The 23,286-nt window shown below is 48.1% G+C and overlaps 1 protein-coding gene and 1 long non-coding RNA gene across 3 annotated transcripts in view; both read left to right on the top strand.

The window, feature by feature from the left end:
- Window positions 1–805: 805 nt before the first annotated feature.
- The window catches only part of PDZD11 (PDZ domain containing 11), a 34,906-nt gene continuing 12,425 nt past the window's right edge, over window positions 806–23,286 (top strand). The window contains exons 1-3 of one of the 2 annotated variants that reach the window (XM_040405380.1): window positions 806–972; window positions 1,055–1,149; window positions 13,971–14,054. In XM_040405380.1, the coding sequence (XP_040261314.1) occupies window positions 1,057–1,149; window positions 13,971–14,054 (177 nt within the window). In that variant the 5' untranslated portion in view covers window positions 806–972; window positions 1,055–1,056. The remainder of the gene's footprint in view (window positions 973–1,054; window positions 1,150–13,970; window positions 14,055–23,286) is intronic. The other variant, XM_040405379.1, reaches the window with a different exon arrangement.
- On the top strand, window positions 1,261–2,733 carry LOC120977427. The gene is made up of 4 exons (XR_005773893.1): window positions 1,261–1,289; window positions 1,552–1,865; window positions 1,948–2,116; window positions 2,242–2,733. It is a non-coding gene; the product is annotated as an uncharacterized LOC120977427 (long non-coding RNA).

The raw sequence follows: 23,286 nt of genomic DNA, 5'->3' as shown, positions 1-23,286 counted from the left end.
ATCATCTGCTCAGTTCCTCCTGCTCTATACATGCTGCTGTCAGATTGCACTGCATTTTTTGGTGACAGGTCCTCTTTATTTTAGATGGCTTCAGGGTTGGTAAGAGATGGCGGCCGTTCTCATCACTGCCCACCTAGTAACAGCACTGAGGATGATAGATCTGCAGCATGTCACTTTATGTTGTGTGTATCTGCAGAGGGTGAATCTGAGGCAGATCTGCTACATTTTCACAAAGAAATCCACAGTTTAAATGCTCATGCACACGAACGTATTTTCTTTCCATTTCCGTTTTTTTTACAGGTCCGTTTTATTCACTTCAATGGGTCTGCAAAAAAAAAAAGACTCTGCATGCATTCCGTTTTCGGATGTCCGCATGTCCGTTCCCCGAAAAATAGAACATGTCCTATTCTTGTCCGTTTTGTACAGGCATTGTTACAATGGATCTGTAAAAAAAAAATAAAAAAACGGATGCATTACGGATGTCATCTGCTTTTTTGGAGGGTGGATCCGTGATTTGTGGACCTCAAAATACATACGGTCGTGTGCATGAGCCCTAACCCACATGATTTTACTGCTGAGGATTCGGCCAGGTACGCTGCGGATTTGCTGCTGTGTGTGTGTGGCTGTATCCTAATTGTGTGGAGGCTGACCACTGAGCACCAGTGTATCTGACGTCTGCTGATACTGGAAATATTCCTATTGCTAACGATCTGATGTCGTGTTGTAGCGCCATCAAGTGGTCAAGTGGATAACTGAGCATGAACAGGTCCATCAGCCCGTTAGCGCGCCCTCTAGCGGCACTGGTGACGCCTCGTTGAGGCCTCGGAATCCTGGAGGCGGAACCTTCAGCAAGGTGATTCCGGAAACCGAAAAGATGCCGGAGCGCCCAAGGATGAGCCAGTGTGACAACCGGAAGCAGGAAGAGAGCTGAACGTTCTGGATTACGGGTGTTATTGCTTTGCCCCAGAACGGGTGAGTACGCCGTCATGTATGTGTCATGTATGTGTCAATGCTGTTCTATTCGTCATTGTGAGAGCTGTCCTTTCCCTTTCAGGGATGGAGGGGCGCACAGCATACGAGGAGTACCCCTACCCTGTAGTCTTCTTGCCCCCCTACGAGAACCCCCCGGCATGGATCCCCCTCCAGGAGGTAATGATCTGCCAGGGCCTGCACTTGGGGTAATTATCTGCCAGGGCCTGCACTTGGGGTAATTATCTGCCAGGGCCTGCACTTGGGGTAATGATCTGCCAGGGCCAGGAGGTAATGATCTGCCAGGGCCTGCACTTGGGGTAATGATCTGCCAGGGCCAGGAGGTAATGATCTGCCAGGGCCAGGAGGTAATGATCTGCCAGGGCCTGCACTTGGGGTAATGATCTGCCAGGGCCTGCACTTGGGGTAATGATCTGCCAGGGCCAGGAGGTAATGATCTGCCAGGGCCTGCACTTGGGGGTAATGATCTGCCAGGGCCAGGAGGTAATGATCTGCCAGGGCCTGCACTTGGGGGTAATGATCTGCCAGGGCCAGGAGGTAATGATCTGCCAGGGCCAGGAGGTAATGATCTGCCAGGGCCTGCACTTGGGGTAATGATCTGCCAGGGCCTGCACTTGGGGTAATGATCTGCCAGGGCCTGCACTTGGGGTAATGATCTGCCAGGGCCTGCACTTGGGGTAATGATCTGCCAGGGCCTGCACTTGGGGTAATGATCTGCCAGGGCCAGGAGGTAATGATCTGCCAGGGCCTGCACTTGGGGTAATGATCTGCCAGGGCCTGCACTTGGGGTAATGATCTGCCAGGGCCTGCACTTGGGGTAATGATCTGCCAGGGCCTGCACTTGGGGTAATGATCTGCCAGGGCCTGCACTTGGGGTAATGATCTGCCAGGGCCTGCACTTGGGGTAATGATCTGCCAGGGCCTGCACTTGGGGTAATGATCTGCCAGGGCCAGGAGGTAATGATCTGCCAGGGCCTGCACTTGGGGTAATGATCTGCCAGGGCCTGCACTTGGGGTAATGATCTGCCAGGGCCTGCACTTGGGGTAATGATCTGCCAGGGCCTGCACTTGGGGTAATGATCTGCCAGGGCCAGGAGGTAATGATCTGCCAGGGCCTGCACTTGGGGTAATGATCTGCCAGGGCCAGGAGGTAATGATCTGCCAGGGCCTACACTTGGGGTAATGATCTGCCAGGGCCAGGAGGTAATGATCTGCCAGGGCCTGCACTTGGGGGTAATGATCTGCCAGGAGGTAATGATCTGCCAGGGCCTGCACTTGGGGTAATGATCTGCCAGGGCCTGCACTTGGGGTAATGATCTGCCAGGGCCTGCACTTGGGGTAATGATCTGCCAGGGCCAGGAGGTAATGATCTGCCAGGGCCTGCACTTGGGGTAATGATCTGCCAGGGCCAGGAGGTAATGATCTGCCAGGGCCTGCACTTGCGGTGTTCTTAGGGGCACCCTGATGACCCCCCAGCTGCCTGAGTGCGGGGCTCACAGCACTGCTCCCTGCAGCCTTTTGCCCATAGATCTTTGGATCTTGAGTTGTGTCAATGAGTGTCCCCATGGGAAACAATGAGAAGTGATAGGTCTGGTAGGGGCAGGTGCACCCCCTGGGATCCACTCCTATGCAGAGAACAGGACCTGTGGCGCAGTGTGGAGAGGTGACAGCACATGCCCAGCTTTCTCCATTCATTCCATTTAAGCTCAGCCATTTTCACAGCTCCCATAGAAGTGAATAGAGAAAGCCATTTATGTTTGGCACCTCTCCGTTCACGGTGACCCCATTGTCTAAGTAGGAGTGAGTCACAGAGGTGGGATCCACAAAAATCGGACCCGTGGATCAGCGTCACTTAAACAATGCTGTGCGATCTCTTTAAAATTCGTAGTTGAGTATCAGCTGTATGAAACAGAAGAAATAGAGAGATATGGGGCACTGCACACGGTAAGGCTTTAATTATATAAGTCATTTATTTAGCCCCAAAATTCCTTGGTCCAGAAGCCAGTGGCTCCTAGGTAGGTCTTCCAGTCCTGGTTCCGGGGGCGTATCTATAGGGGGTAGCAGTCGCTACCGGGCCCAGGAGCCTGAGGGGGCCCAAAGACCCTTGTGCCACATAAGAATACACCGGTATTACAGAAAGTCCATGCTGGTCAAGTTACAACTCTGGCTGGAGGGATGGGGTTTGGTCAAGAATGTGGCATGGGGGAGGGGGTGCCATTTAAATTTTTGCAATGTGCTTCCCTGCCCCTGGCCACAAAGCAATAAGGGAAGGGGGGCCCAAGATGAACTCTCGCCCCAGGGCCCATGAGCCTTTAGCTACGCCCGTGCCTTGTTCTGTCATTTGATGGAAACGCTTCCATTATTTTCATTGTTCTGCTCTTTTAGGCCTCTTTCACACTTGCGTTGTCCGGATCCGGCGTGTACTCCATTTGCCGGAATTACACGCCGCATCCGGAAAAACGCAAGTGAACTGAAAGCATTTGAAGACGGATCCGTCTTCAAAATGCGTTCAGTGTTACTATGGCACCCAGGACGCTATTAAAGTCCTGGCTGCCATAGTAGTAGTGGGGAGCGGGGGAGCAGTATACTTACAGTGCGTGCGGCTCCCGGGGCGCTCCAGAATGACGTCAGAGCGCTCCATGCGATCACGTCATCCATGCGCGTGGGGCGCCCTGACGTCATTCTGGAGCGCCCCAGGAGCCACACGGACGGTAAGAATACTGCTCCCCCGCTCCCCACTACACTTTACCATGGCTGCCAGGACTTTAGCGTCCTGGCAGCCATGGTAACCATTCAGAAAAAGCTAAACGTCGGATCCGGCAATGCGCCGAAACGACGTTTAGCTTAAGGCCGGATCCGGATTAATGCCTTTTAATGGGCATTAATTCCGGATCCGGCCTTGCGGCAAGTGTTAAGGATTTTTGGCCGGAGCAAAAAGCGCAGCATGCTGCAGTATTTTCTCCGGCCAAAAAACGTTCCGGTCCGGAACTGAAGACATCCTGATGCATCCTGAACGGATTTCTCTCCATTCAGAATGCATGGGGATAATCCTGATCAGGATTCTTCCGGCATAGAGCCCCGACGACGGAACTCTATGCCGGAAGACAAGAACGCAGGTGTGAAAGAGCCTATAATGAGGCAGAACAACAGAAATAAAAATGCCAATGTGAACCCGACCTTCCACGGATTTCTGAACTTGCATCAGCGCTAATGGTTTTTGCAGTTCTGTTCCGTTAAAGGGGTTGTCCGGGTTCAGAGCTGAACTCGGACATACCCATAATTTCACCCAGGCAGCCCCCCTGATGTCAGCATCAGGATTTCACAGGGCAAGGGTTCTTTTATTTACAACTAGCAGAAGGACCCGGCTTCGCACGGGTATATTTCATCTATTTAATGTGTCTGTGTGTCGCTAAAGGATATAGACAGTATCCCCCATAACAGTGACCTCTACAGCACCCCGCCCCTTTAACAGTGAACTCCACAGTCCCCCACCCCATAACACTGATCCCCCCACAGTGCCCCGCCACTTTAAAATGGGACCTCTACAGCAGCCCATCCCCTTAACTTTTAGTTTCACAGTACCCCGCTGCCTTAACAGTGACCTCACAGTACCCCGCTGCCTTAACAGTGACCTCACAGTACCCCGCTGCCTTAACAGTGACCTCACAGTACCCCGCTGCCTTAACAGTGACCTCACAGTACCCCGCTGCCTTAACAGTGACCTCACAGTACCCCGCTGCCTTAACAGTGACCTCACAGTACCCCGCTGCCTTAACAGTGACCTCACAGTACCCCGCTGCCTTAACAGTGACCTCACAGTACCCCGCTGCCTTAACAGTGACCTCACAGTACCCCGCTGCCTTAACAGTGACCTCACAGTACCCCGCTGCCTTAACAGTGACCTCACAGTACCCCGCTGCCTTAACAGTGACCTCACAGTACCCCGCTGCCTTAACAGTGACCTCACAGTACCCCGCTGCCTTAACAGTGACCTCACAGTACCCCGCTGCCTTAACAGTGACCTCACAGTACCCCGCTGCCTTAACAGTGACCTCACAGTACCCCGCTGCCTTAACAGTGACCTCACAGTACCCCGCTGCCTTAACAGTGACCTCACAGTACCCCGCTGCCTTAACAGTGACCTCACAGTACCCCGCTGCCTTAACAGTGACCTCACAGTACCCCGCTGCCTTAACAGTGACCTCACAGTACCCCGCTGCCTTAACAGTGACCTCACAGTACCCCGCTGCCTTAACAGTGACCTCACAGTACCCCGCTGCCTTAACAGTGACCTCACAGTACCCCGCTGCCTTAACAGTGACCTCACAGTACCCCGCTGCCTTAACAGTGACCTCACAGTACCCCGCTGCCTTAACAGTGACCTCACAGTACCCCGCTGCCTTAACAGTGACCTCACAGTACCCCGCTGCCTTAACAGTGACCTCACAGTACCCCGCTGCCTTAACAGTGACCTCACAGTACCCCGCTGCCTTAACAGTGACCTCACAGTACCCCGCTGCCTTAACAGTGACCTCACAGTACCCCGCTGCCTTAACAGTGACCTCACAGTACCCCGCTGCCTTAACAGTGACCTCACAGTACCCCGCTGCCTTAACAGTGACCTCACAGTACCCCGCTGCCTTAACAGTGACCTCACAGTACCCCGCTGCCTTAACAGTGACCTCACAGTACCCCGCTGCCTTAACAGTGACCTCACAGTACCCCGCTGCCTTAACAGTGACCTCACAGTACCCCGCTGCCTTAACAGTGACCTCACAGTACCCCGCTGCCTTAACAGTGACCTCACAGTACCCCGCTGCCTTAACAGTGACCTCACAGTACCCCGCTGCCTTAACAGTGACCTCACAGTACCCCGCTGCCTTAACAGTGACCTCACAGTACCCCGCTGCCTTAACAGTGACCTCACAGTACCCCGCTGCCTTAACAGTGACCTCACAGTACCCCGCTGCCTTAACAGTGACCTCACAGTACCCCGCTGCCTTAACAGTGACCTCACAGTACCCCGCTGCCTTAACAGTGACCTCACAGTACCCCGCTGCCTTAACAGTGACCTCACAGTACCCCGCTGCCTTAACAGTGACCTCACAGTACCCCGCTGCCTTAACAGTGACCTCACAGTACCCCGCTGCCTTAACAGTGACCTCACAGTACCCCGCTGCCTTAACAGTGACCTCACAGTACCCCGCTGCCTTAACAGTGACCTCACAGTACCCCGCTGCCTTAACAGTGACCTCACAGTACCCCGCTGCCTTAACAGTGACCTCACAGTACCCCGCTGCCTTAACAGTGACCTCACAGTACCCCGCTGCCTTAACAGTGACCTCACAGTACCCCGCTGCCTTAACAGTGACCTCACAGTACCCCGCTGCCTTAACAGTGACCTCACAGTACCCCGCTGCCTTAACAGTGACCTCACAGTACCCCGCTGCCTTAACAGTGACCTCACAGTACCCCGCTGCCTTAACAGTGACCTCACAGTACCCCGCTGCCTTAACAGTGACCTCACAGTACCCCGCTGCCTTAACAGTGACCTTACAGTACCCCGCTGCCTTAACAGTGACCTCACAGTACCCCGCTGCCTTAACAGTGACCTTACAGTACCCCGCTGCCTTAAAGGGGTTATCGCACTTTGCGTTTTTATACTTACCTGCTGCCACCGCGCGTTCACTTCCTGGATTCTGGCTGGGGGCGGGCTTCATCTTGATTGAAGTCTTCTCCCGGCCGGGCCGCGCGCTGGACTGAACGCGCACGCTGCCGCGCATGCGCAATGTGACTTATTTCTGGCCAGTATAGTACAGAGCCGGCGTGCGCGTTCGCAGCTCTGTACTATTCTGGCCGGGAAGAAGTCACCGTCGCGCATGCGTGGCAGCGTGCGCGTTCAGGACAGCGAGTGGCCCGGCCGGGAGAAAAGAAGGAGTCTTCTGGGCAAGCGCGACCATAGGGATTTTGCAGAAGAGCGGTGGTCGTAACCAGGGGAGACCGAGTCACAACAATAAGGTAAGTGGGGATGAATTTTATCCTAATCGGTGGGAATTTGTTAATAAAGTATATTTACAAAAATGATCACTGTCAAATCATTAACAGATTTAACAGTGATCATTATGATGGGATAACCCCTTTAACAGTGACCTCACAGTACCCCGCTGCCTTAACAGTGACCTCACAGTACCCCGCTGCCTTAACAGTGACCTCACAGTACCCCGCTGCCTTAACAGTGACCTCACAGTACCCCGCTGCCTTAACAGTGACCTCACAGTACCCCGCTGCCTTAACAGTGACCTCACAGTACCCCGCTGCCTTAACAGTGACCTCACAGTACCCCGCTGCCTTAACAGTGACCTCACAGTACCCCGCTGCCTTAACAGTGACCTCACAGTACCCCGCTGCCTTAACAGTGACCTCACAGTACCCCGCTGCCTTAACAGTGACCTCACAGTACCCCGCTGCCTTAACAGTGACCTCACAGTACCCCGCTGCCTTAACAGTGACCTCCACAGCAGTTGCCCCTTTAATAGTGGCCCCTACCCCCTTAACAGTGACCTCCACAGCACCCTGCCCCTTTAATGCTAGGGTGACATGTGTCGCACAACGTTTTGTCTGAACAATTTTTCTAATGATAGCCTATAGTGTCGCACTGCGACATGTGACATACTGCAACTCGACAGTTGCAAAAAAATACATCCAAGATGGAGTTTTCTGCGACTGTCGCGTCGCAGTATGTCACATGTCGCAGTGCGACACTATAGGCTATCATTAGAAAAATTGTCGTGCGACACATGTAGCAGTGTAGTTGTACCCCATGTGTCGTGAGACACATGTCGTCGTGTAGCCCTAGCCTAAAGCTGACCTGCAGCAGTGAAGAAAAATGGCTGGGTTGTTATGGAAACCTGGAGTAAAACTGTGTGTATGTGGAGACTAAGGACCTGCGAGCTTCTATTGGCTGATAAGGGACATGTGACTGGCAGTTGGGGGCTTGTATTGGCTAATGCAAGTAATTTTTTGGGAATGTTTCAGTAACGACACTTCCTAGAGAGCTGAGACCCACACGAGATTTCTTTCCAGGTAGCAAGGGATGTGTATACCAAGTTTCGTTGAAATCGATGGTTGCGTATTTGAGTGATCACGGAACATACATACATACGTCCTTCTTTTTATATATATATATATATATACACTCACCTAAAGAATTATTAGGAACACCATACTAATACGGTGTTGGACCCCCTTTTGCCTTCAGAACTGCCTTAATTCTACGTGGCATTGATTCCACAAGGTGCTGATAGCATTCTTTAGAAATGTTGGCCCATATTGATAGGATAGCATCTTGCAGTTGATAGAGATTTGAGGGATGCACATCCAGGGCCCGAAGCTCCCGTTCGACCACATCCCAAAGATGCTCTATTGGGTTGAGATCTGGTGACTGTGGGGGCCATTTTAGTACAGTGAACTCATTGTCATGTTCAAGAAACCAATTTGAAATGATTTGAGCTTTGTGACATGGTGCATTATCCTGCTGGAAGTAGCCATCAAAGGATGGATACATGTTCTCATTCTGTTTACGCCAAATTCGGACTCTACCATTTGAATGTCTCAACAGAAATCGAGACTCATCAGACCAGGCAACATTTTTCCAGTCTTCAACAGTCCAATTTTGGTGAGCTCGTGCAAATTGTAGCCTCTTTTACTATTTGTAGTGGAGATGAGTGGTACCCGGTGGGGTCTTCTGCTGTTGTAGCCCATCCATCTCAAGGTTGTGTGTGTTGTGGCTTCACAAATGCTTTGCTGCATACCTCGGTTGTAACGAGTGGTTATTTCAGTCAACGTTGCTCTTCTATCAGCTTGAATCAGTCGGCCCATTCTCCTCTGACCTCTAGCATCCACAAGGCATTTTTGCCCACAGGACTGCCGCATACTGGATGTTTTTCCCTTTTCACACCATTCTTTGTAAACCCTAGAAATGATTGTGCGTGAAAATCCCAGTAACTGAGCAGATTGTGAAATACTCAGATCGGCCCGTCTGGTACCAACAACCATGCCACGCTCAAAATTGCTTAAATCACCTTTCTTTCCCATTCTGACATTCAGTTTGGAGTTCAGGAGATTGTCTTGACCAGGACCACCCCCCTAAATGCATTGAAGCAACTGCCATGTGATTGGTTGACTAGATAATTGCATTAATGGGAAATAGAACAGGTGTTCCTAATAATTCTTTAGGTGTGTGTATGTATGTATGTATATATATATGTGTGTATATAATATATATATATATATATATATATATATATATATATACACTGCTCAAAAAAATAAAGGGAACACTTAAACAACACAATGTAACTCCAAGTCAATCACACTTCTGTGAAATCAAACTGTCCACTTAGGAAGCAACACTGAGTGACAATCAATTTCACATGCTGTTGTGCAAATGGGATAGACAACAGGTGGAAATTATAGGCAATTAGCAAGACACCCCCAATAAAGGAGTGGTTCTGCAGGTGGTGATCACAGACCACTTCTCAGTTCCTATGCTTCCTGGCTGATGTTTTGGTCACTTTTGAATGCTGGCGGTGCTTTCACTCTAGTGGTAGCATGAGACGGAGTCTACAACCCACACAAGTGGCTCAGGTAGTGCAGCTTATCCAGGATGGCACATCAATGCGAGCTGTGGCAAGAAGGTTTGCTGTGTCTGTCAGCGTAGTGTCCAGAGCATGGAGGCGCTACCAGGAGACAGGCCAGTACATCAGGAGACGTGGAGGAGGCCGTAGGAGGGCAACAACCCAGCAGCAGGACTGCTACCTCCGCCTTTGTGCAAGGAGGAACAGGAGGAGCACTGCCAGAGCCCTGCAAAATGACCTCCAGCAGGCCACAAATGTGCATGTGTCTGCTCAAACGGTCAGAAACAGACTCCATGAGGGTGATATGAGGGCCCAACGTCCACAGGTGGGGGTTGTGCTTACAGCCCAACACCGTGCAGGACGTTTGGCATTTGCCAGAGAACACCAAGATTGGCAAATTCGCCACTGGCGCCCTGTGCTCTTCACAGATGAAAGCAGGTTCACACTGAGCACATGTGACAGAGTCTGGAGACGCCGTGGAGAACGTTCTGCTGCCTGCAACATCCTCCAGCATGACCGGTTTGGCATTGGGTCAGTAATAGTGTGGGGTGGCATTTCTTTGGAGGGCCGCACAGCCCTCCATGTGCTCGCCAGAGGTAGCCTGACTGCCATTAGGTACCGAGATGAGATCCTCAGACCCCTTGTGAGACCATATGCTGGTGCGGTTGGCCCTGGGTTCCTCCTAATGCAAAACAATGCTAGACCTCATGTGGCTGGAGTGTGTCAGCAGTTCCTGCAAGACGAAGGCATTGATGCTATGGACTAGCCCGCCCGTTCCCCAGACCTGAATCCAATTGAGCACATCTGGGACATCATGTCTCGCTCTATCCACCAACGTCACGTTGCACCACAGACTGTCCAGGAGTTGGCAGATGCTTTGGTCCAGGTCTGGGAGGAGATCCCTCAGGAGACCGTCCGCCACCTCATCAGGAGCATGCACAGGCGTTGTAGGGAGGTCATACAGGCACGTGGAGGCCACACACACTACTGAGCCTCATTTTGACTTGTTTTAAGGACATTACATCAAAGTTGGATCAGCCTGTAGTGTGTTTTTCCACTTTAATTTTGAGTGTGGCTCCAAATCCAGACCTCCATGGGTAGAAAAATTGGATTTCCATTTTTGAATTTTTGTGTGATTTTGTTGTCAGCACAGTCAACTATGTAAAGAACAAAGTATTTCAGAAGAATATTTAACTCAAATCTAGGATGTGTTATTTTTGTGTTCCCTTTATTTTTTTGAGCAGTGTATATATATATATATATCAATGAAAAATGGCGGCACAGGTCAATGAGCAAATCTGGGTGCACGTTCCTGAGGGAATAGGTTTCTTACCCCAATTATAGTCCAGATAAATGAACAGCACTCCAATGTATAGTGAAAAAGTAAGAACTCCTTTAATCACCCATGCAGTGCAACGTTTCGGCTCAGTAGTAGAGCCTTTTTCAAAGCTTGAAAAAGGCTCTAGTACTGAGCTGAAACGTTGCACCGCATGGGTGATTAAAGGAGTTCTTACTTTTTCACTATACATTGGAGTGCTGTTCATTTTTCTGGACTATATATAAAATGGCTCACTGCTGGGTGGAAGCCTCCTCTTGGCAGCCCGAAGGAGAGCCCGGTACGTCACCAGAACGCCATAAAATGCCTTTGCTCTGCCCGATTCAGCACAGCGCAAAGGAGAGCATCGGAGCATGAACTGTTCCGATGCTCTTGTCAGGGGGGCTGCCGGGGGAAGGCCGGGTTTAGCTCTGAACCTGGACAACCCCTTTAAAGAACAGATAACCAGAAAAGGTTTCCGCCTTTATTGCCATTGATTTCCCTGGTGTAATATTAGTATCGGTGATGTGCAGTTTGCGCCTTAATGTTCCTGTTATTTCTCATAGGAGACGAGCACTGTCTGCACGGCCTTTTTTCCATACAAAATGGCGGAAGGAGCTTTCTGTTTTATTTCTAACACTGAAGTAAATGAGTGAGAGAAATGATGTTCCATTTGTATCCGTTATCCAGACTGTTTAACAGATCCAGTCTTTTCAGATTTTTTGAAATTGGCGCAGTCCTCGCTCTGTTAGATATTTGGGGTTGAGAAGCGTTCGCCCATTTAATACTTTCTGCATATAATTAGGGCATTTTATTGAAGCCACGACATTTACCAGCGTCCGGGTCACAGAGCGAACACACAAACATCGGGACCGTTTCCACCTGACACTGGATCCTTAGGCCTCTTTCACACGTGCGTTGCGGGAAAATGTTACGGGAACACCCGCGATTTTTCCGCGCGAGTGCAAAACATTGTAATGCGTTTTGCACTCGCATGAGAAAAATCGCGCATGTTTGGTACCCAAACCTCTTCACAGAAGATCGGGCTTGGGATCGGGGTTGTGTAGATTGTATTATTTTCCCTTATAACATGGTTATAAGGGAAAATAATAGCATTCTGAATACAGAATGCATAGTAAAATAGCGCTGGAGGGGTTAAAAAATAAATAAATAAAAATTTAACTCTCCTTAGTCCGCTTGATCACGAAGTACGGCATCTCCTTCTGTCTCCTTTGCTGAACAGGACCTGTGGTGAGCATTCATTACAGGTAAAGGACCTATGGTGACGTCACTCCGGTCATCACATGATCCATCACTATGGTAAAAGATCATGTGATGACCGGAGTGACGTCACCACAGGTCCGTTACCTGTAATGAATGCTCACCACTAGTGTTGAGCGAACTTCTGTTTTAAGTTCGGCGTCTAAAGTTCGGCTTCCGGTTAGCGGAGAATCCCGATATGAATTCCGTTGTGGTCCGTGGTAGCGGAATCAATAATCGGCCATTATTGATTCCGCTACCACGGATCACAACGGAATTCGGAATCCATATTGGGATTCTCCGCTAACCGGAAGCCGAACTTAAAACAGAAGTTCGCTCAACACTACTCACCACAGGTCCTATTCAGCAAAGGAGACAGAAGGAGATGCCGTACTTCGCGATCAAGTGAACTAAGGTGAGTTAAATTTTTTTACATATTTTTTTAACCCCTCCAGCGCTATTTTACTATGCATTCTGTATTCAGAATGCTATTATTTTCCCTTATAACCATGTTATAAGGGAAAATAATAATGATCGGGTCTCCATCCCGATCGTCTCCTAGCAACTGTGCGTGAAAATCGCATCCGCACTTGCTTGCGATTTTCACGCAACCCCATTCACTTCTATGGGGCCTGCGTTACGTGAAAAACGCAGAATATAGAGCATGCTGCGATTTTCACGCAACTCACAAGTGATGCGTGAAAATCAGCGCTCATGTGAACAGCCCCATAGAAATGAATGGGTCAGGATTCAGTGCGGTTGCAATGTGTTCACCTCACGCATCGCATCTGCGCGGAATACTCACCCGTGTGAAAGGGGCCTTACAGTTCATCTCTGAACAGGTGGCGGGGATGGATTTGTCCTGGCCTTGTGGCTATTTGCTTCTCCACAAGAGCTCACTCCCTTACAGCTGTTCACATATGAAGCGTTTGCATTATTTTGTCTGCATTTTATATGAAAACTAGTTGTGTTTTTTTTTAAATGCTGCAAGAGACTCAAAATATGATCAAATCATTGGCGTGAAGTAGCACTGTTAAGCCACGCCCTCTTTTATCGGTATAAACTTGACCAGCGTCATTTTGTTGGGAAAGGTGGCAACCCTGGATATGCCGTAAATGTCCAGCTGGGATGTCCCTTTAACTTCCCATGGGAAAACTCATTGACCCAACACAAGATCCAAAGATCTGTCATCTAGTGGGGTGGGGACACAGGACAGAGATGACATTGACCTTGGGTCTATATCGTTTTCTATGAGTATTTTTATGTTGAAAGGTGTTAAAATGCTGCCTAGCCTAATAGAGAATGCCTAAGGATCCTGCTTCCTTCTCAGTGATGGGGAGCTTGTTCTTTATCCGTTTGAGGGCAGGGGAGCAGCACATTGAAAACAATGTATATCTGAGGGCAATGTCTCCCCTGCCTCCTATACTACCCCCAATAGGGCAGCCATGACAGAGCCTCTTTAACCATCTGGTATCTAATAGGTCCTGAGAAGAAGACGGTAGCCGTTACCTTCACAGCACTTAATGAGCGCTGGATAGTGATAAGCGGCAGCAGTAATGCCACTGCCTCTATTGGATTGGCGATGAGATGATCCCAGTGCCCCCTCTGCATGGCAGCACTGCTGGCTTCTTAGCAGATATCAGCAGAAAAACGTCAAAATAAAAACGAAATTCGATTGTCCCCTAGAGGTCAAATTACTGACCACTTTAGACCAAAACACTAAATGCCTGCCCGTTGTTAATTAGTGTTTTTGTCTGTTGCTGTCACAGCGCATCTACAACTCAGATTACAACAATGAGCTGACTCATTTTCTACCTCGCTCCATCCTCCTGAAGAAGCCACCAGGAGCACAGGTTGGTCTTGTTAAAGGGTTCTCCCGGAATTAAGAAAATGAAAATACTTAACATGTTATAAATAAACTCTTAAATGTCTTTAGTTATTTATAATGGCTCATTTTGTCTAGGGGACAATCAGTGGATGAGTTAAAATGGCTGCTGTCAGATATATGAGCATGAAATTCGTCCTCCTGGCACTGCAGGACGGTCTGTGTGAGACAGCAGAGCCCTATGTAAACTCTGCTCTCTGTCCATATTATGTGCAGATGACTGCTCTGCTGTGTCCCTGTACCTCGGAGTTCACCTCTCTCCTATTCACAAGCGGAGGTGTAGGAATGAGGACCAGAGGTGCTGCTGTGGGGGGAGGAACCCAGCTTGTGATTTGGATGTGAGGGGAACTCCTTTCAGTTCTCAGCTGTACCGAGGTACCAGCCGGCACCAAACCCCACATTTCTGATTCCGAATTTTAAATGTTTTGCTGAATTAATTCACCGAAGTCTTGGGCGAAATGAAGTTTGGCTCCACGGAGACAAAGCAAGTGTTTGACCGAATCGACTTCAGATCAATGATCCGAAGCTCAATTCACCAACACTATTCTTTATTATTCACTCCCAAAAAAATGCTATAAAAAATTTATAAAAAAAATCATACACACCCCAATGGTATCAATGACCATTACAGATCGCCCTGCGAAAACTGATCCCTCATACAGCTCTGTAAACATAGTCAGGTCCATAAATATTGGGACATCGACACAATTCTAACATTTTTGGCTCTATACACCACCACAATGGATTTGAAATGAATCAAACAAGATGTGCTTTAACTGCAGACTGTCAGCTTTAATTTGAGGGTATTGACATCCAAATCAGGTGAACGGTGTAGGAATTAGGCCGACTTCACACTAACGTGTGTGAGCCGTGCCTGTGCTGCGGCCGCAAATAGCGGGCCGCAATGCACGATCGCCGGCCGTAGGTCAGCCGCATCGGACCGCGGACCCCTTCACTTTAATGGGTCCGCGATCCGCCCGTTCCGCTAATAGATGGGACATGTTCTATCTTTTTGCGGAACGGAAGTACGGGACGTAACCCCACGGAAGCACTCCGTAGTGCTTCCGAGGGGTCCTGTCCCGTGCGGCCGTTCCGCGATTCTGGATTTGCGGATGGAATGCACACGGAACTGTGGCCGTGTATTGCGGCCCGCGATTTGCGGGCCGCAATACGGCCACGGATCACTCACGTTCGTGTAAACTTAGCCTTACAACAGTTTGCATATGTGCCTCCCACTTGTTAAGGGACCAAAAGTAACGAGACAGAATAATAATCATAAATCAAACTTTCACTTTTTAATACTTGGTTGCAAATCCTTTGCAGTCAATTACAGCCTGAAGTCTGGAACGCATAGACATCACCAGACGCTGGGTTTCATCCCTGGTGATGCTCTGCCAGGCTTCTACTGCAACTGTCTTCAGTTCCTGCTTGTTCTTGGAGCATTTTCCCTTCAGTTTTGTCTTCAGCAAGTGAAATGCATGCTCAATCGGATTCAGGTCAGGTGATTGACTTGGCCATTGCATAACATTCCACTTCTTTCCCTTAAAAAACTCTTTGGTTGCTTTTGCAGTATGCTTTGGGTCATTATCCATCCACACTGTTAAGCGCCGTCCAATGAGTTCTGAAGCATTTGGCTGAATATTAGCAGATAATATTGCCTGAAACACTTCAGAATTCATCCTGGTGCTTTTGTCAGCAGTCACATCATCAATAAATACAAGAGAACCAGTTCCATTGGCAGCCATACATGCCCACACCATGACACTACCACCACCATGCTTCACTGATGAGGTGGTATGCTTAGGATCATGAGCAGTTCCTTTCCTTCTCCATACTCTTCTCTTCCCATCACTCTGGTACAAGTTGATCTTGGTCTCATCTGTCCATAGGATGTTGTTCCAGAACTGTGAAGGCTTTTTTAGATGTCGTTTGGCAAACTCTAATCTGGCCTTCCTGTTTTTGAGGCTCACCAATGGTTTACATCTTGTGGTGAACCCTCTGTATTTACTCTGGTTAAGTCTTCTTCTCTTGATTGTTGACTTTGACACACATACACCTACCTCCTGGAGAGTGTTCTTGATCTGACCAACTGTTGACTGTTGTGAAGGGTGTTTTCTTCGGTCATCCACCACAGTTGTTTTCCGTGGTCTTCCGGTGTTGCTGAGCTCATCAGTGCGTTACTTCTTTTTAAAGGGCTTCTGTCACCCCACAAAACTCTCTTTTTTTTTTTTTTTTGGATAGTTACATTCCTTATAGCGCGATATAGGAGAATATAATCTTATCACTTACTTTCATGCGGCCGTTTCTTTAGAAAACGAAGTTTTATAATAAGTAAATCCGGTCTCTACCAGCAAGTAGGGCGTCTACTTGCTGGTAGCCGCAGCAGAAAACCGCCCCCTCGCCGTGTTGATTGACAGGGCCAGCCGTGATCTCCTCCTCCGGCCGGCCCTGTCAGTATTTCAAAAATCGCGCGCCTCTGTTCATTCGGCGCAGGCGCTCTGAGATGAGGAGGCTCGTCTCCTCAGAACTCCCTCAGTGCGCCTGCGCCGATGACGTCTTCTCTTTCGGTGATGTCATCGGCGCAGGCGCACAGAGGGAGTTCTGAGGAGACGAGCCTCCTCATCTCAGAGCGCCTGCGCCGAATGAACAGAGGCGCGCGATTTTTGAAATACTGACAGGGCCGGCCGGAGGAGAAGATCACGGCTGGCCCTGTCAATCAACACGGCGAGGGGGCGGTTTTCTGCTGCAGCTACCAGCAAGTAGACGCCCTACTTGCTGGTAGAGACCGGATTTACATATTATAAAACTTTGTTTTCTAAAGAAACGGCCGCATGAAAGTAAGTGATAAGATTATATTCTCCTATATCGCGCTATAAGGAATGTAACTATCCAAAAAAAAAAAAATGACTTTTGTGGGGTGACAGAAGCCCTTTAACCACCTCAGCCCCCAGTGCTTAAACACCCTGAAAGACCAGGCCACTTTTTACACTTCTGACCTACACTACTTTCACCGTTTATTGCTCGGTCATGCAACTTACCACCCAAATGAATTTTACCTCCTTTTCTTCTCACTAATAGAGCTTTCATTTGGTGGTATTTCATTGCTGCTGACATTTTTACTTTTTTTGTTATTAATCGAAATTTAACAATTTTTTTGCAAAAAAATGACATTTTTCACTTTCAGTTGTCAAATTTTGCAGAAAAAACGAGATCCATATATAAATTTTGCTCTAAATTTATTGTTCTACATGTCTTTGATAAAAAAAAAAATGTTTGGGTAAAAAAAAAATGGTTTGGGTAAAAGTTATAGCGTTTACAAACTATGGTACAAAAATGTGAATTTCCGCTTTTTGAAGCAGCTCTGACTTTCTGAGCACCTGTCATGTTTCCTGAGGTTCTACAATGGCCAGACAGTACAAACACCCCACAAATGACCCCATTTCGGAAAGTACACACCCTAAGGTATTCGCTGATGGGCATAGTGAGTTCATAGAACTTTTTATTTTTTGTCACAAGTTAGCGGAAAATGATGATTTTTTATTTTTTTTTTTCTTTTCTTACAAAGTCTCATATTCCACTAACTTGTGACAAAAAATAAAAAGTTCTATGAACCTTGGGGTCTCTTCTTTCCAAAATGGGGTCACTTGTGGGGTAGTTATACTGCCCTGGCATTCTAGGGGCCCAAATGTGTGGTAAGGAGTTTGAAATCAAATTCTGTAAAAAATGACCTGTGAAATCCGAAAGGTGCTCTTTGGAATATGGGCCCCTTTGCCCACCTAGGCTGCAAAAAAGTGTCACACATCTGGTATCCCCGTACTCAGGAGAAGTTGAGGAATGTGTTTTGGGGTGTCCTTTTACATATACCCATGCTGGGTGAGATAAATATCTTGGTCAAATGCCAACTTTGTATAAAAAAATGGGAAAAGTTGTCTTTTGCCAAGATATTTCTCTCACCCAGCATGGGTATATATAAAATGACACCCCAAAACACATTCCCCACCTTCTCCTGAGTACGGAGATACCAGATGTGTGACACTTTTTTGCAGCCTAGGTGGGCAAAGGGGCCCATATTCCAAAGAGCACCTTTCGGATTTCACAGGTCATTTTTTACAGAATTTGATTTCAAACTCCTTACCACACATTTGGGCCCCTAGAATGCCAGGGCAGTATAACTACCCCACAAGTGACCCCATTTTGGAAAGAAGACACCCCAAGGTATTCCGTGAGGGGCATGGCGAGTTCCTAGAATTTTTTTATTTTTTGTCACAAGTTAGTGGAAAATGATGATTTTTTTTTTTTATTTTTTTTCATACAAAGTCTCATATTCCACTAACTTGTGACAAAAAATAAAAACTTCCATGAACTCACTATGCCCATCAGCGAATACCTTGGGGTCTCTTCTTTCCAAAATGGGGTCACTTGTGGGGTAGTTATACTGCCCTGGCATTCTAGGGGCCCAAATGTGTGGTAAGGAGTTTGAAATCAAATTCAGTAAAAAATGACCTGTGAAATCCGAAAGGTGCTCTTTGGAATGTGGGCCCCTTTGCCCACCTAGGCTGCAAAAAAGTGTCACACATCTGGTATCCCCGTACTCAGGAGAAGGTGGGGAATGTGTTTTGGGGTGTCTTTTTACATATACCCATGCTGGGTGAGATAAATATCTTGGTCAAATGCCAACTTTGTATAAAAAAATGGGAAAAGTTGTCTTTTGCCAAGATATTTCTCTCACCCAGCATGGGTATATATAAAATGACACCCCAAAACACATTCCCCACCTTCTCCTGAGTACGGAGATACCAGATGTGTGACACTTTTTTGCAGCCTAGGTGGGCAAAGGGGCCCATATTCCAAAGAGCACCTTTCGGATTTCACAGGTCATTTTTTACAGAATTTGATTTCAAACTCCTTACCACACATTTGGGCCCCTAGAATGCCAGGGCAGTATAACTACCCCACAAGTGACCCCATTTTGGAAAGAAGAGACCCCAAGGTATTCGCTGATGGGCATAGTGAGTTCATGGAAGTTTTTATTTTTTGTCACAAGTTAGTGTAATATGAGACTTTGTATGGAAAAAAAAAAAAATAAAAAAAAAAATCATCATTTTCCACTAACTTGTGACAAAAAATAAAAGATTCTAGGAACTTGCCATGCCCCTCACGGAATACCTTGGGGTGTCTTCTTTCCAAAATGGGGTCACTTGTGGGGTAGTTATACTGCCCTGGCATTTTCCAGGGGCCCTAATGTGTGGTAAGTAGGTAAATGACCTGTGAAATCCGAAAGGTGCTCTTTGGAATGTGGGCCCCTTTGCCCACCTAGGCTGCAAAAAAGTGTCACACATCTGGTATCTCCGTACTCAGGAGAAGGTGGGGAATGTGTTTTGTGGTGTCATTTTACATATACCCATGCTGGGTGAGAGAAATATCTTGGCAAAAGACAACTTTTCCCATTTTTTTATACAAAGTTGGCATTTGACCAAGATATTTATCTCACCCAGCATGGGTATATGTAAAAAGACACCCCAAAACACATTCCTCAACTTCTCCTGAATACAGAGATACCAGATGTGTGACACTTTTTTGCAGCCTAGGTGGGCAAAGGGGCCCAAATTCCTTTTAGGAGGGCATTTTTAGACATTTGGATACCAGACTTCTTCTCACGCTTTGCGGCCCCTAAAATGCCAGGGCAGTATAAATACCCCACATGTGACCCCATTTTGGAAAGAAGACACCCCAAGGTATTCAATGAGGGGCATGGCGAGTTCATTGAAAAAAAAAATTTTTGGCACAAGTTAGCGGAAATTGATTTTTTTGATTTTGTTCTCACAAAGTCTCCCTTTCCGCTAACTTGGGACAAAAATTTCAATCTTTCATGGACTCAATATGCCCCTCAGCGAATACCTTGGGGTGTCTTCTTTCCAAAATGGTGTTATTTGTGGGGTGTTTGTACTGCCCTGGCATTTGAGGGTCTCCGCAATCATTACATGTATGCCCAGCATTAGGAGTTTCTGCTATTCTCCTTATATTGAGCATACGGGTAATGAGATTTTTTTTTTCCGTTCAGCCTCTGGGCTGAAAGAAAAAAATGAACGGCACAGATTTCTTCATTCGCATCGATCAATGTGGATGAAAAAATCTCTGCCAAAAAAAGAAAAAGGAGGGGAAAGGCGTCTGCCAGGACATAGGAGCTCCGCCCAACATCCATACCCACTTCAGCTCGTATGCCCTGGCAAACCAGATTTCTCCATTCACATCAATCGAGTGGATGAATAAATCATTGCCGGGATTTTTTTTTATATATATACAAAGTGTTTGCCAAAGTATATGAACACCGCCACCTCCTCAGCTCATATGCCTCGGCAAACGTATCTTTTACTGCAGAGGAGAAATCTCGTCTTGCAGCGCCGCATACACCGACTTGCGTGTAATCTGACAGCAGCGCAATGCTTCTGTCCGAATGCACATCAGTGCTGCAGCTGGTCGATCGGTTGGTCCACCTGGAAGGTAAAAAAAACAAAACAAAAAAGAAAAAACCAGGCCGCAAAGCAATAACTTTATTAACTTTAGAACAGAACATATTAACTTTTTTTTAACTTTTTAAACTTTTTTACTTACCGGTAATTTTTTTTTTTGTTTAGTTTTTTTTACTTTTATAGAACAAACCTCTCCTTCCCCATGGGACAATGTGCAAAGCGCAAATCGCCCAAAGATGTGGCGAAGTACGTTATGCACTTTATCCCAGGTGAAAGGAGAGGTTTGCAGCAGCTGTGAGAGAAAGGGCCCTAATAGCCCTGTGTGCCTGTCCTGGTGAGATGTGATCCCTATGCTAGGTGTACCTGTGTGTGGTACTTCCGGAAACACTCACCATAGCATAGGGCAGGGTGGTCCGGACAGTCAGGACAGAAATAGCGGGTGTCACGCCTTATTCCACTCCTGCTACAGACACGACATTTTTTTCGGGGTGGCGGTTGGGTTGAGGTACCAGCAACGACACTGGGGAAATGTCGCTCGTGTAGACGGCTAACTACACTGGTGGATGGGGCCACGGAACCTCCCGGATAAATGAGGTTCTCGATGATCTCTTCCTGGAATTTGAGGAAGGATCCTGTTCTCCCAGCCTTACTGTAGAGAACAAAACTATTATAGGCAGCCAATTGAATTAAATATACAGACACCTTCTTATACCAGCGTCTGGTTCTGCGGGAAACTAAATAGGGAGCCAACATCTGGTCATTGAAGTCCACCCCTCCCATGAGCGCATTATAGTCGTGGACTGAGAGGGGCTTTTCAATGACACGGGTTGCCCTTTCAATTTGGATTGTCGTGTCTGCGTGAATGGAGGAGAGCATGTAAACGTCACGCTTGTCTCTCCATTTCACCGCGAGCAGTTCTTCGTTACACAAGGCAGCCCTCTCCCCCCTTGCAAGACGGGTGGTTACAAGCCGTTGGGGGAAGCCCACGCGACTAGTTCGCGCGGTGCCACAGGCGCAAATCCGTTCTAGAAACAAATGCCTAAAGAGGGCCACACTTGTGTAAAAATTGTCCACATAAAGATGGTACCCCTTGCCGAATAAGGGTGACACCAAGTCCCAGACTGTCTTCCCACTGCTCCCCAGGTAGTCAGGGCAACCGACCGGCTCCAGGGTCTGATCTTTTCCCTCATAGATCCGAAATTTGTGGGTATAGCCTGTGGCCCTTTCACAGAGCTTATACAATTTGACCCCATACCGGGCACGCTTGCTTGGGATGTATTGTTTGAAGCCAAGGCGCCCGGTAAAATGTATTAGGGACTCGTCTACGCAGATGTTTTGCTCGGAGGTATACAAATCTGCAAATTTCTGGTTGAAATGGTCTATGAGGGGCCGAATTTTGTGGAGCCGGTCAAAAGCTGGGTGGCCTCTGGGACGGGAGGTGGTGTTGTCGCTAAAGTGCAGGAAACGCAGGATGGTCTCAAATCGTGTCCTGGACATAGCAGCAGAGAACATGGGCATGTGATGAATCGGGTTCGTGGACCAATATGACCGCAATTCATGCTTTTTAGTTAGACCCATGTTGAGGAGAAGGCCCAGAAAAATTTTAAGTTCGGAAACTTGGACTGGTTTCCACCGGAAAGACTGGGCATAAGAGCTTCCCGGGTTGGCGGATATAAATTGTGTGGCATATTGGTTGGTCTCTGCCACGACTAAGTCCAAGAGCTCCGCAGTCAAGAACAGCTCAAAAAATCCCAGGGCCGAACCGATTTGAGCCGTCTCAACCCGAACTCCAGACTGGGCGGTGAAAGGGGGAACTACAGGTGCGGCTGAAGTTGGTGACTGCCAATCAGGGTTTGCCAGCACCTCAGGGATTCTAGGGGCTCTACGGGCCTGTCTGTGCGGTGGCTGCGACGGGGTAACTAGTGCACGTGCCACCGTACCAGCTTCAACTGCCCTTCTGGTGCTCGCCACGTCACCATGTTGTACGGCAGTGCTGGTACTAGGTCCAGGAAGGGCTGCGCTGCTGGTGTATGCCTCACCACGTGATCCGGCAGCGACAGCCCCACTCTGCTGCTCTTGAAGCGGATCCTGCATAACCTGTGGTCTAGCGACACAGGGCCGGGTACGCCTGGTGCTGCCAGGGACCTCCACCTCCTCGTCCGAACTTTGGGTCAGAGAGCCACTGCTTTCTACAGGTTCATATTCTGACCCGCTAGATTCGTCAGATGAGGGTTCCCACTCCTCATCCGACTGGGTCAGAATCCTGTAGGCCTCTTCAGAAGAATACCCCCTGTTTGACATTTTGGACTACTAAATTTAGGGGTATTCCCTGAGACTACCCAAGAAAAAAAGCAAGCCTGTCTTACAAAGGGGAGGCTAGCGAAGTACCGGAGGCCGCTGCGGTTGATAAAAAATATCAAAACTGATTTTTTTATCGCCGCAGTGCGTGTAAAGTGATTGTGCAGTGATCAAAAAACAAATTTTTTTTTTTGTCACTGCGGTGGGGCGGGCGTGGGTGAACGCACGTGTGGGCGACCGATCAGGCCTGATCGGGCAAACACTGCGTTTTGAGTGGAGGGCGAACTAAAGTGACACTAATACTATTATAGATCTGACCGTGATCAGTTTTGATCACTTACAGATACTATAAAAGTACAAATGCTGATTAGCGATACGCTAAACAGCGAATAAAAGTGACTGCGGTGCGGTGGGGTGGGCGCTAACTGACGC

Source organism: Bufo bufo, chromosome 8, assembly GCF_905171765.1.
Source record: "Bufo bufo chromosome 8, aBufBuf1.1, whole genome shotgun sequence".
NCBI classification, from domain to species: Eukaryota; Metazoa; Chordata; class Amphibia; order Anura; family Bufonidae; genus Bufo; species Bufo bufo.
Note: the sequence above shows the minus strand (reverse complement) of the source record. Positions and strands in the feature narration are given on the sequence as shown.